This window comes from Alosa alosa, chromosome 23, assembly GCF_017589495.1.
Source record: "Alosa alosa isolate M-15738 ecotype Scorff River chromosome 23, AALO_Geno_1.1, whole genome shotgun sequence".
In the NCBI taxonomy this organism is placed as follows: Eukaryota; Metazoa; Chordata; class Actinopteri; order Clupeiformes; family Clupeidae; genus Alosa; species Alosa alosa.
In genome coordinates, this window is record NC_063211.1 from 17,259,928 (window position 1) to 17,273,620 (window position 13,693).

At 41.2% G+C, this 13,693-nt stretch overlaps 1 protein-coding gene across 1 annotated transcript; it reads left to right on the forward strand.

Annotated features, from left to right (window-relative positions):
* Positions 1-852: 852 nt before the first annotated feature.
* On the forward strand, positions 853-11,234 carry orc4 (origin recognition complex, subunit 4). Its single transcript, XM_048234273.1, has 14 exons — positions 853-1,015; positions 1,348-1,419; positions 1,526-1,602; positions 2,318-2,408; positions 3,470-3,545; positions 3,957-4,042; positions 5,650-5,698; positions 6,836-6,987; positions 7,222-7,395; positions 7,566-7,652; positions 8,178-8,286; positions 8,918-9,013; positions 9,147-9,214; positions 10,105-11,234. The coding sequence occupies exons 2-14, from the start codon at positions 1,363-1,365 to the stop codon at positions 10,285-10,287; spliced, it is 1,305 nt and encodes a 434-aa protein (XP_048090230.1). The 5' UTR covers positions 853-1,015; positions 1,348-1,362; the 3' UTR covers positions 10,288-11,234.
* Positions 11,235-13,693: the final 2,459 nt, after the last annotated feature.

The following is a 13,693-nucleotide window of genomic DNA, read 5'->3' on the forward strand; positions in this document are numbered from 1 at the left end:
AAATACTCAGATGACATTCCAAAAATCCAGAGTAAATCCATAGTGCTAAAGAATTTCTCCCAAAAGTTAGTCTACTACTACCCCAGGCATGGGTAAGTTCATATAGGCTTTTCAACAGCTAATATACTAAGATGATATTCCACAAATCTGCAGTAGGCTAAACTCAAAGGCCTAATACATTTCTCCCAAAGGTTATGCTACTACTTCCATCCCAAAGGTATATACAAGAGTAAGTTCATATATGCATTTCAACAGCTAAAATACTCCACATAGGCTAATCACAGTAAACACATCATTCCTCCCTAAGGATATAGACCTAGGCTAGTGACACTCTGAAGATAAAGGCAAGGGCAAGTTTATATACAATGTAAGGCATTTCCTACATGGGCCCATGTGTATCTGCCAAAGCTTTGTATCTGAGTGGATTGTATCTTAATGGCATTACATGTTATTAAGATACCATCCACTCTGATACAAAGGTTCTGCAGTGCAGTCATACACATGGGCCTATACCCAATAACCAAGTAGCCAACCTCAATTAGAGCAATACAATTCTGGGCTGGCAGTGTAAATATATAACAGGTTAAATGCAAGGAATACTTTTATGTCAATTATGTAATTTATGTAATTTATGTAAATTATGTCATTAATGTAAATTATGTAATTTATGTCATTTATGTAAATATATAACAGGTTAAATGCACGAAATACATTTATAAATATTATTATTGAGTGCCCATCATAGAGACTGCACAGCTTTACAATTACTAAGTAGACAACAGGGTTACCAGCCTCGTTTTGACGCCACACCGACAACCCCGGATATGCTCTAGACAGCCATTCTTGATTTTACACAGTCTCTGTTCTGGTTCCGAAGACTTCCTTGTGGCAACATTTTAGGTTGAAAGTTCACAAATGGCGCGGAAACCAGAGAAAGGCGTTTGAATTGTGTTGTTGCCCATTTCAGTTCGTTTTCCTGTCTTGCATTTCTTTCACGTTTGAAACGCAAACTTCAGTAAGTATGCTTGCTAACTAGCTAACCAAAATAGTCATGGCTTCATTTGTAACGCTCTTTTTTGCTTGCTGTCAGATCAAGGTTCTGCTGAACAACAGGCTGTTAGATAAAATGGACATGTGTTTATAGTTCCGATTAAGATTAATACTCACTGACCACAGTAAATATGTTTCTAATCCTGCACAAATAGGCGAGCTGCAGCTATGTTAGCAATATAGTTTTCTTGTCGCAGTGTGACAGCATCTCCTTGGTATTATACCAAGGACAGTGTTAGCACATCAGAGTTTTGACAACAGCAGTGGCTAATCCTGTTTTCTCCCCATCCCGACCAGAAAGCAAACAGTGCCATGAGCAAAAGAAAATCAAGAGAGAGTCATATGACAGTTGGGCAATGTGTCTCACAGGTTTGTATTATGATGCATCTAATTGATCTGGATATCAGTGAATGAATAGATGAATTCTTCCTTTAAATATTTTTGGTGATGTGCATGTTTGTGTGTATCTCTGTAGGCACAAAAGGTTTTGAGGCAGAGATTTTGCCACCAGGAGATCTCTACTCCACCCGTGGGTCTTGAATCTCAGCACAAGTAAGTGTCATGAGAACCCCGCTACTGCTGCTGCTAATATGTGATGGGATCTGGGAAAACACATGGTGAAATCAAAAATCCTTTATTACTGGTCCGTTCAACCCTCTCTGGTGAAATTTCACCAATTTAAGATTCTGATTCCATCCTAGCAACACCCTGGATACTGTCCCCTAGCAACATACTGAATGTTTTCTAGGATGAGGATGGTATCAGAATCTTAAGTTAAGGTGAAATTTCACTATGTAATGGGTTTTCTGTTTATGTTCAGTATGTTTCTGTTTTTGTTTATCTCAGACTTTTACACTACTACTACTACTACTACTACCTTTTATACAACTGTTTTTAACATTAAGGTGATTGGTATTAATCTTTCAGCAGGATTCAGAACTTGGATGACAAGTTATGTTAGGACAGCTTATCCAAAAAAAACATGTGTTTGAACTCAGAGAAACATTCATAGTTGATGTGAGCAGTAACACTACTTTACAGCCATACCCTGAATCTTCCCTTCACGGTAGTCTGGGTCCTTGTGCTGTGTGCCCAGTGCCCACTGCCTACCCCCAGCCCAACCCCCACCCACACCCACACCTCCCAACTCAACCACCTGTCCTTGTCATTGAGCTCTGTGTGTGGTTTGGGGGGTGGGGTGGGGGGGTCTCAGGCATGAAGGGTTAGAGTTACAGAGCTTGTGGTCTTCTGCTGCCACTTCTTTCAGACACTTGCTGGAGTTGCTGAGGAGAACGGCTGTTCACGGCGAGAGTAACTCGGTACTCATCGTGGGACCCAGGGGATCGGGCAAGACAATGGTATGAATGAGGCGCTCTGTTTTCGTGTTTGTGTGCCCTCGCCTTCACCCCCACCCCACCCAGGTTGCACTCAGCCGTATGGCTACTGTAGAAGACACACACACACACACACACACACATTAGAAGCCTTTAGAGCAGCTCTTGTCATGTAGTCTTGTCCTCTGTCTGCCAACTGTTGGATGCTTGATCCAATGTCCCCTGGCTGTGCATTGGGAAAGCTCAGTGGGACAATCCTGGAAGTGTTCTGAAATAACAGTAACAGACCCATACCACCCTTTTCAGAAACCGGAGCGCTGGCTTATTGTGTGTGCTGAGTGTCTCCCACTATGAATAGTGTATGTAGCTGGAAATATGTTGTGTTGAGTTTTTATCTTTTCTGGTGTTAAGTGTTAAATTAAAGGCGCTCTAAGCGATGTTGGTTCACTTCTGTTGACGTTCAAACAGAGAACTAACTCGCTACTCCCTCCCGTGCAATTGAAACTCCTAAACGCGCATCTCGTCTGGGATTTGCTGGAACAGTTTATTATGTTTTTATGGTCCAGGTTGGACCAAATTGTTTTTGTTGCCATTTTTGGAGCCTGGGCTGTCCACAGAGACCACGTTTTTTCAGGGCACAGGCAACTAGCGGATGGTGAGGTGATGTTTGCAGTATGTGACAACATTTTTTTTAGCTTAGAAACTGCATAACATAGCTTCGACTTAGAGCACCTTCAATATCCATATCACTTCTGAGTTCTGACATTTAAGACAAGACCCCCCAAACACTAGTAACAGTGACTGTATTGGATATGCAGGTGATGTGCTCCATATACAGTGGCATAAGAAACAACATGCATGTAGCCTAAGTTCAGTAATTCCTCCTACTCCCGTGGTCATTTACCTTTAAATGATCTCTGTTTATGTTGTCAAATGCAGCCTAATACTTTTTAATAATTCCAAGTCATCGTGTTACAGGTTTTTTTTAAAGACTTAAAGAAAGGATACTCTCTGCATTGTCTGTTCATGTACAGTAACTAATTGGAAAGATGGTTGCATATGTCTGTGTGTCTGTGTCTCCTTAGTTGCTGAACTACGTCCTGAAGGAACTACTACAGGAGAAAGATGTTAAGAGTAACATCATGTTGGTTCGTTTGAATGGTGTGCAACATGCATCTTATTTTGTACATCGAGTGTTATAATTGAAAAAAAAAATGCATGTTATGTATATACCGTAATTTCCTGCTTATTAGCCAAGGTTTATACATTGATTTTGCAAATTTCTTCAGCAGTGCAGTTAATACAGGGCTATACATGGGAATACATTTCTTCACTTCATTCTTCTTTCTGATTAAAGCACTAATCTGATTCAAATTCATTGGGTTATTGGACACTGCGGTTAGTAGTACACAGGTGTGTGTTTTTAAATTATTATTATTTGCATAAAACACTGTCCTGTGGTTTATACACAAAGCGGCTAATACATGGGAAATTACTGTATGCATATTATGTAATACATTATACATTGATAGTGTTTGCTTCATGGACTATAACACTTCTATGTGTCTACAGGGTTGCTGCAGACCGATGATAGGATTGCTCTTAAAGAGATCACAAGACAGCTCAACTTGGAGAACGTTGTTGGGGACAAAGTCTTTGTAAGTGATTTCCACAAGTTATCCTGTGAAGAGAAATCTAATGAGCTTTCAGACCAAAGGGCATAATGAGCAAAAGTGCACTATGGTTCCAGAAAGCCTCCTTGAACAACCAAGGTGTTAGAAATGAAGGTCTATAAACCACTTAGTGAAGGTAGTTGTTCTGCGATGCTATCAAGTAGGGTTGGGCACCGAAACACAGTTCTAATATGGTACCGGTGCCGACGCAAACGGTAGTAATGGCATCGAATAACAACGTGGATTTCGGTGCCTCATTTCGGTGTTTAAAAAAAAAATAATTATACGAGGCATCACTGCATGTCATGCGCCATCTCTAACGTCTTGCTCTGATAGCACACAGCTATAGCTAACATAAACACTGTATAAACCAGAGGGGTGCACCACATAGGTGAGTGGACAGTGTTTGACATCTTGCGTGAGCCCAAGTAGCTTACTTTAAAGCGATATCGCGAGCTCCTGTCAAAATCTAGCAGTGGGCCTAACTGCACACAAGCAAAGGCTATGAAACAACATCAACAGTAGCCTATATGTTACACAATATCCTTGCTAATGCGCTAACTGGCATTGATTTGAAATGTTATCAGCAAAGTTATAAGGTGAAAACTGTATTTCACGGTGTGTTCTAAACAACATAATGGCATGATATTAATCTTTCATGTGCATGAGGCCCATATAGCATCACAATGAATTTGAAGATCATGTTAAAAGTTAGCTGGTAAAAGCATAAATATGTAGGTTACATATCTGATGTCACTGAGCTGTCAAAGAGGCTACGAAACCATCTCCTGTATGTTATCGCTAATTAAACTCAGCTGACTGATGTTAGCGCATAGCCATAGTTGCTGTTAAAATGCCTACTAGGCTAGTGCTGGGAATCTAAACACTTCAACACCGACATGTAGCCTAACATGTTCAAAACTATTGCGTGTTATGGGTTAAGACCTGACATTTCTTGAAGCATTTGGGAACACACTAAATTAACTGGAAAGTAGAGTCCCTGTTAGATTAGCTTGCTTGCAAATGCCGTTGTCCATGACCTGGCAGTTTTTATGGAAAGCGGTTTTAACATACCTTATGGCAAACCGCCTACACTTGATAAACTAGAAAGCAGAGCTTTAGCCTACCATTGTGTGTGCATGCATGGCAAGCTGTTTTAACATTTAAATGTATTATTCGTAGGAGCAATGAGATATTGATAGTAAATTGAATATAACAGTTAAATTTCATGTTCAAATTTGTCTTATCAATAATAAAAAAAAGCAATTCATGCTTTAGACCATTTTAATTTAAAACATTTTAAAAAGAAAATACCGGTTCAGGCACCGTTTCAGCACCGGCACCGTTTTAAAAGTATCGATTTAGCACCGGTATCGGATAAAACCCAAACGATACCCAACCCTACTATCAAGTAATGCACCTCCAAAGTGGGAGAGCCAGTGTGGCTTTGGGCACATAAGTCTCTCAAAAATCTTTGCTGAATGATGCAGTTTTATCCTTTGTGTGTTCTTTACTCTACAAAGAGGCTACCATGTTGTACAGTGGAGTGTTACTGCATGCTATGATGACATGCTTATCTTTTAATATTTCAGGGCAGTTTTGCTGAGAACCTTGGGTTCCTTCTGGAAGCACTAAAGAAAGGTGGGTAACACTTTACTTGACAGTATTGACATAAGAGTGACATGACACTGTCATGACACATGAACCCTAACCCTGATCCTAACCTCTAACCCTAGTCCTAACCCTAAACCTAACCCTAACTTGTTATGACAAAAACCGGATGTCACTTAATAACAGAAGCGTTATGTCAGAAACGTTTATGACTTGTTTATGACACATTCATGACAGTGTCATGTCATTCTTATGTCAATACTGTTAAGTAAAGTGTAACCGGAAGGTGAAACTTCATGACATGGAAATAATGTCCTCCTTAAAGGTGCCATGTGTAATGTCCGCCAAAAAATCAATTCATACTCCACATTCCATAAAAGATGGGGGCAGTATACCTCCAGAAAGTGAGTTGGTCTACCCTAGAGTAACAAACGAGAAACGTGTATTGCAGTTTGGCTGGCGGTTATGTCGCCAGCATACTGCCTCCCATGGCCGAAACTGGTATTATGACACCTCTATGTGCCCTCTCCCCACATACACAGCACACTATCCTATCTCCCTTGTCATCCCCCCCAACACACACACACCAAGACCCCTGGCAGTTGGGTTAGCCCCTTGAGCCGTGGATCTGGCCAAGGTTTCTTCCTTAGTAAGGGAGTTTTTCCTTGCCCCTGTTGCTCTTGGGTGCTCCTTGTTGGTGCCCCCCCCTCCCAATCCTCCTCCACCTTTCTTATGCAGCCCTTGCCACTTCTAACAATCTACTAAACCCCTCTTCTACTGCACTTTTTACCCCCCCCCCCCCCATAAATGCACAAATAGGCTGACACCAGACATAATTTCACTGCATTTCTTACATCCAGTAACTATATGCATGTGACAATAAACTTACTTGTATCCTTGTATCCTTGTACCTGTCGGGCTGTGGCTAGTAATTTAGCATGCTAATTCAGGTTGATATCTCTGCAGCACTATACCTTGTAATTTTTTTTAATGTCATCTCGACCTTATTTCTTCTCATTCTTTTGATGCGTGTAGCTTATTTTTTTGGATATTTTTACCTCAATTCTTACACATGGCACCTTTAAACATAAACATGTTTTGTGTGTGTGTGTTTGTGTATGTGCCTGTGTGGATAAGTCACCATGCATTGACCCCATTTCTCTTTAGGTGACCGGAGCAGCAGTCGTCCAGTGATTTTTGTGCTGGATGAGTTTGATCTCTTTGCCCACCACAAGAACCAGACGCTTCTGTACAACCTGCTGGATGTTTCGCAGTCGGCCCAGGCCCCTGTCGCTGTGGTGGGCCTCACTTGTCGACTGGTGTGTCTCCCCTACTAAGTAAACCCTTTCCCACTCCCAGTATGGGGCGGTACAGATGCCACTAACACATACATCTGCAGAGGAATGGTAGCAATGAGTAACATTTGACACTGAAAAATGGCCTATTATATCTCTCTCTCTCTCTCTCTCTCTCTCTCTCTCTCTCTCTCTCTCTCTCTCTCTGGTCTCTCTTATATATGTTAACTTTGGTTGTGTGGTTCTCTGTGTGGTCAGGATGTGCTGGAGCTGCTTGAGAAGCGGGTCAAGTCGCGTTTCTCCCACCGCCAGATCCACCTGCTCAGCTCAATGGGCTTCAGCCAATACCTGGAGATGGTGCGCTCTCAGCTCAGTGTCCCCTTGGACTTCCCCGACAGCAAGTTCTCGGACGAGTGGAACGCCAGTGTTAAGGTGAGGCCATGCGGCAAAGCAGGGATGATGATTTGACATCTTTTAGAAGGGATTGGCTTTTTACAATTATCTTCAGATGTAGAGAGATTTTTGTCAAAATCTACTTTAATCATTTCTTGAAGGGCCGTAACCAGTTTGACAAAAAAGATGTGTTTTGTCTTTTCAATTAGAAACTGTGTGAGGACAAATCAGTGGAGGAGGTTTTACGCAAACACTTCAACAGCAGCAAGGACTTCCGATCACTGCATTTGCTGCTGGTAAAGCAGACCTACTTTACTTTAGTTCTTAGACACGTTTGTTTAAGTGTGTGTGTGTGTGGGTTTGTTTGTGTTTTTTGTGCATTTGTGTGTATGCGTAATGCTTGGTTTCAGTAGGTTACACTTTCATAGGAGTTCTTCCCATACTAGAGTAGGTGTTTGTATGGTCGTGTGTGTCTTACTGTATGCACAATATGCTGGGTGTCTAGTCTACACCTTCCCTCATCGGTTATCTACTTCTATAGTGTTGCAGATTTGCATTGACCTTTTGTCTGATCGTTTTGTGTGGAGTGTTATATGGTAGACCATTGTGCTTCTCCTAGCACTGGGGGTTAATTTGCTTGTGTGTGTGAATGTCTGTCTTTGTGTACTGTATATGCATGTTTGTGTGTATATGCATGTTTGTTTGTTTGTGTTTGTGTGTCTTCCTGTGTATGATGTATGTGTGTGTGTGTGTGTCTGCCTGTGTATGATGATGTGTGTGTGTGTGTGTGTGTGTGTGTGTGTGTGTGTGTGGCCCCACAGCTCTTGGCTCTGGGCCGCGTAACTGTGTCAAACCCGGTCATCAGGCCAGTGGACCTGCTGGAAGCTGGCCGCTGGAGTAGTGTGGACTCAAAGGCAAACATTCTCCATGGTGAGTGCCACCGCAATCACTATGCACCGCTATAGAACATGGAGCACGGAGCACAACGGAACATAACAAGTAAAAGAAGGAACTTTAGGCCCTGTTTAGAACGTTTAAAGATGTTGAAATATGGCGTGCCTGAGAAGAATCTCTTAGAACGTGTAGTTTGACACCAAGACTAATCTTGGATGTCTAGTTACCCGAGTGCCTCTGCCCATTACTAGACTGTTTTTATTGTTTATTTCTTTGTAGCTGTCAGATATTACTTATTTGTTATTAATACTGGTAATTTGTGCTGCTAAAAAGGACGTTGGAGTACTTTCCCAGTGTTTTATGCAAATTGAAAAAAACAAAACAGTGTATTGACCACAGCCATGTGTTCTGATTCTGATTAATGTTTGCGTCGCCTTAACATCTTGCCTATGGTGTTAAATTAGCGTTAGTTAGATTTAAGACTTGCCACTTTGCCCATCATTCAAACTAGAACCCTAGTGTGTAGTATGGCAAGTAATGTATGGAATCGGTAGAAAAATCTGTTGTATAATAATTTTACAGTAGCCACCATGTGATGGTAACTTTTGTGCGTGTGTGTGTGTGTGTGTGTGTGTGTGTGTGTGTGTGTGTGTGTGTGTGTTAACAGGTGTGTCTATTCTGGAGTTATGTCTCATCATTGCTATGAAGCACCTGAATGACATCTATGAGGGAGAGCCTTTCAACTTCCAGATGGTACACAATGGTGAGACTGGACTGGACAGAATTGGACATGAAAATCATATATCAGAATTATTTAAATAAAAAAAGGATACCCCCCACACACACACACACAAAAACAACAACAAAAAAATCTCAAAACTATCACCCCTTTCCAGAATTCAAGAAGTTCATCAGCAGGAAATCACACACCATCCATAATTTTGAGAAGCCAGTTGTCATCAAGGTAAGTTAAACCTCAAAGACTTTACCCCATTTAAAGTTGACTTTGTTACAGTATTAATTATTAACAAACAACAACACTGAGTTTTGGTCTAAAACTACCAGCCTCCAACTCTACCTAAAAACTTTGCAAACCCTACTGGCACTGCTTGTTAATATGCTAACTGGGGCTAAAATCGTGCTCACAAACAATGATTATGGAAACCATTTTCTGAACACCCCCCCCCCAAAAAAAATACAAGTTAAAAAACCCCCAAAAAAAACTATATTATTTATATTGTTTTATTTATATTGTTTTATTTATACTGTAGAACAGAAGGATAAAATGAAAACATTGTTGCAAAATAGAATAAGTTGTATCTTGCTTAATGTTGTTTTCATAATCATGAAATGCCATAAGTCATTGAAATGAATTAATTTAAGTTTCAAGTCAAAGATGGGTTTTCTTACATTTGTATTATGTTCTAACTCAAACAACAAATCTACATAATGCATAGCCTGAACGGCTATGTTTATTGGTCCTGGACCATGACCATATACTAAACCATCAAGATTAATTTGAAGATGAAAACATAGTTGCTCATACCATAAATTAAAAAGGATCACATTGTAGAGTTACTTGAAATTATATGTGTGTATATGTAGGTTGGCTTCATTCTTTAGTGGTAAAAATGACTGAATGTTTTGATAGTGCTTGACTGCCATTTAGTGGATATACATGCACATTGCATGCATCAAGTGACAGAACTGACCTGCTGTATAAAACTGGATGTGTCACTGTTGCTTACATGCATTTCCATTTTGATAGTAAGTATTTCAGAATTACCCGTGTGTGTGATGTATTCAATGGTGAATAGAGAAGCCATCAGCTCTGTGCCCTGTTTGTGTGTGCAGGCCTTTGAGCACCTCCAGCAGCTGGAGCTGATTCGGCCTGTGGAGGCGTCCAGCGCAAAGATCCAGAAGGACTACCAGCTAATGAAGCTCATGTTGGACCACACCCAGGTCCTGGAGGCCGTGCAGCGCTACCCACAATGCCCCACAGATGTTCGGCAGTGGGCCACCTCCGCGTTTGCCTGACACTTGGACTGTATGCTTGTTATGGCGATTCCCATTCTCAATAGTGTTGACTTGAGGGGTTTCTTTGCAGATAGTGCATCAGTATGTGGCAAATGTTACAGTGGATCACTGATGGATGACCACTTATGGACCAAAACATACACGGCCTTGGACTTTAGGTTGTGTTGACATACAAAAATATTCTGTTTTTTATGCATCACACTTTTTCATGGCAAAAATGTAAAAATAAAAACTTGATTGTTGAATTAAACAAAGACAACTATTGTACACTTGTGATGGGTTTATAGTCCACTTAACACTAGTTATATAATCAGAGTTCCCATGAAAGTTTGAAAGTGAAAAATGTGGGTCTTCATGGGCCCTAAAGTGTTTGAATGTGTATTTACTGAATAGGCAAGATCTCCTATTCTGCCATCACTGTAACTCCTCACAATTGAGACGTGTTCCCATTCATGTACATTACATGTATTCATTTAGTAGACACTTTTATCCAAAGCGACTTACACATGTTAATTATATTACAAGGGCCCTTCTCCCCAGAGCAACTCAGGGTTAAGTGGCTTGCTCAAGGGCACATCGGTGTAAGCTGGGAATTGTTGATTGTGACCTTTAAAGCCTGATAGTTCTCATAAAATTGTCGGTGTTGTGAGACCTTGGGTCCTTGCATTTGTGAGGAATGAGCCAGGAAAGTACTTCAAAGGTCCTTGAATTTGATGTTTACGAAGGGATGGGAACCTTGTCTGATGACTGTGCTACTGGAGGTAAAATAATGTGAAAGTACCACTAAAAACAGGAGTCATATCTCAGAGCAGTCACTATACTTTATTTTAAAGGAAGAGCATACATTTTTCTGTACAACATTTAACAATCACTTCCAACCAGGCCTTCTGAAACAGTTGGTGAAATACTTTTTATTTAATATCCTTTTCTTTCTTTCTTTTTTTTTGCAAAGCAATTAAAAATGGCGAGTCCATTTGAAAAGACGTTGGGTCGATCCGATCCTTTCAGGTCGGTGCTGCGGACTGGCCAACTGACCAAGAGCAGACTGAGGGTTCTAGCGACATGAACTCCATGTGAAAACCCGCCCCAAGCAGGCGAGATGAGCAGAGCTAGCCGGTCGCGTTTCAGAGGTAATGCGTTTGTAGAAAGGAGGAAAAGGAGAGAAAGAAACCAACACTGCTGCAGGTCAGATGCCTACTGGCACACCAACACGCTCTTGGAACACTGTACCGAGGCTGATCGGTGGTTTTGATTATTTTAATGTCAGCTGGGATGTCTGAGGTAAATTATGACTTGATTTTTTACTTTTTTAAACACGGCGCCATTGGTAAGGTTACATCTGATCGTTGTTTGAGCAGAAAAAAAAAACTAAATTGAGAGGAAGAAAGCCTCACCATGAGAAGTGACTTTCGAGAGGGGTGGGGGGCTGGGTCACTGATATAAATTAATACAATTAAAAATAGATATATAAAATAAACAACAGTAAAATCTTATGAAATAATAATCTTTTTTTTTTTTAATAAAGGACTGTTTTTCTTTGTGATATCTTTGAAAATAATAGAAACAACCTCATGCTATATTCACAATCTAAAAACAACATTCATATGTACATAAATGTGCATTTTTTATAATATGCAGCCAATCCAGTTGGGTTATCATCCGTATTATTATTAATATATATATGTATATTTCTTGGCTTGCACCAAAAGGGAGGAAGGGAGACATTTCTTACAAAAGGAGGCCTGTATCTCTAGTGAGCTAGGCCTTGGGCTGGGGCATACTGTACAGTAGAGACTGTAGGGAGGAGGATGGACCTCAGAAGGGTGGGGTTGGGGTGTCAAGGTGCTGATTGGCTGGGAGAGTCTGTCTAGGAAGTGCTGATTGGTTGGGGATGTAGAGGTTGGTGCAAAACACCTGTGTCAGTACCTCATTATCACTGACACAGAGAGGAGGCAGGGGCCTGGGGCGTGGGCGGGTCCAGTGACACTACCGGCTACATGAGATGGGAGGGGGTCTGCAGAAGGGGGAGCGACACATACACCACGGTGATCGCAAACGCATCACTCTGCCTGCCAGGGGAGAATCGAGGCCTGTTTGTCACATACACCACCATTCCTGTCACACTGCAGTGCTTCCTAAACCCACACACACACACACACACACACACACACACACACACACAGATGCCAGTGGCACAAAAGATTAAATACATCACAACACACACGCATACACACACACACAGAGTGTCAGGATAATGTTGGTGTCTTGTCTTTTTTTTCTAATCCAGAGAAAAGAGTTGGCACGGGCCTGGTCCTTCACACTGCTCAGGCCAGAGATTATTTGGGCTAAATAAAACCCTCCGATTCATCAAGCGCAATAAATTATTTTTGCTTTTTTTGTTTGTTTTGATTTAAAAAAATGCTACAGTCTGTAGAAGTTTTTTTGTTTGTATGTGGTTCCTTATAATGAGTGTAACCACGGTTGGTTGCATAATTGCTGTAACTTAGAAAAGCATAGTACTGTATCCCTGATGTTGTTGTTGTTGTTGTTGTTGATGATGATGATGATGATGATGGTTGATGTGTGGTTTCAGTTGCTGACTGCTGAGAGGAAGAAGAGAAATTGAACAGGTAGGTGCAGCGCCGCCACAGTCAGGCAGCACAAAAAAAGGGAGAGACAGAACTTACTGAAGTAAGACCTGTCATGGCAATCTGAACTTTTCTTGACGAGAAAACAAAAAGATCTGAGAATGTCACACTACAAGCGCCTCAAGAATACCAGTTGCTGTTACGCCAATTGGGGTTTGTGTGTGTAAGATAGAAAAGAGGGGGGGGCTTAACCGATGGCACCAGAATTAACAAAAGAGCTGCCGCTCATGGATGATCGTGTGTATATATGTGTGTGGGTGTGTGTGTGTGTGTGTGTTTGGGTCCAGGTGTCCTCAATGACAGCTACCTGAGGCGACTCACAAAGTGTGATACCTGCAGATCTCAAGGGCTCTTACAAAACACAGGACACGGGGAATGACATCACTGTTCCAATCAGAGGAAAGGCCCGTGACTAACCTCAACAAAGGGTCTCATGAAGAAGAAAACAGAAAAAGGAAAACATGACAGCGAACAAAAACTCAGCAGAAAGGAAACTGAAATGATTGGATAAAGACGGTTAAATAAAGTGTCAACTAGGCTATGTATGTCACAGCAAACCAAAACCAGAACAGAATCTTAGTGTTAACTTTTCACATGAACAAAAAAAAAAATGATGAAATCCTCTCCTCATGGTGAGGATGAGCGTACGTACAGTATTCTGGAAGGAAAACAAACAAAAACAAAATGGATAAACAAAAGTGCTTGAGAGATTTAAGTGTGAGGTGGCTCTGATGGGCGAAAGGAAGCAGGTGCAAGAG

What these genes read in the sequence shown, in the direction of transcription:
- orc4 (XM_048234273.1), top strand. Translation starts at nt 1,363, where the DNA reads ATGAGCAAAAGAAAATCAAGAGAGAGTCATATGACAGTTGGGCAATGT. An exon ending in TCTGGAAGCACTAAAGAAAG is followed by an intron (nt 5,699 to 6,835) that starts GTGGGTAACACT and finishes ATTTCTCTTTAG; the next exon opens with GTGACCGGAGCAGCAGTCGT. An exon ending in TGGGCCTCACTTGTCGACTG is followed by an intron (nt 6,988 to 7,221) that starts GTGTGTCTCCCC and finishes CTGTGTGGTCAG; the next exon opens with GATGTGCTGGAGCTGCTTGA.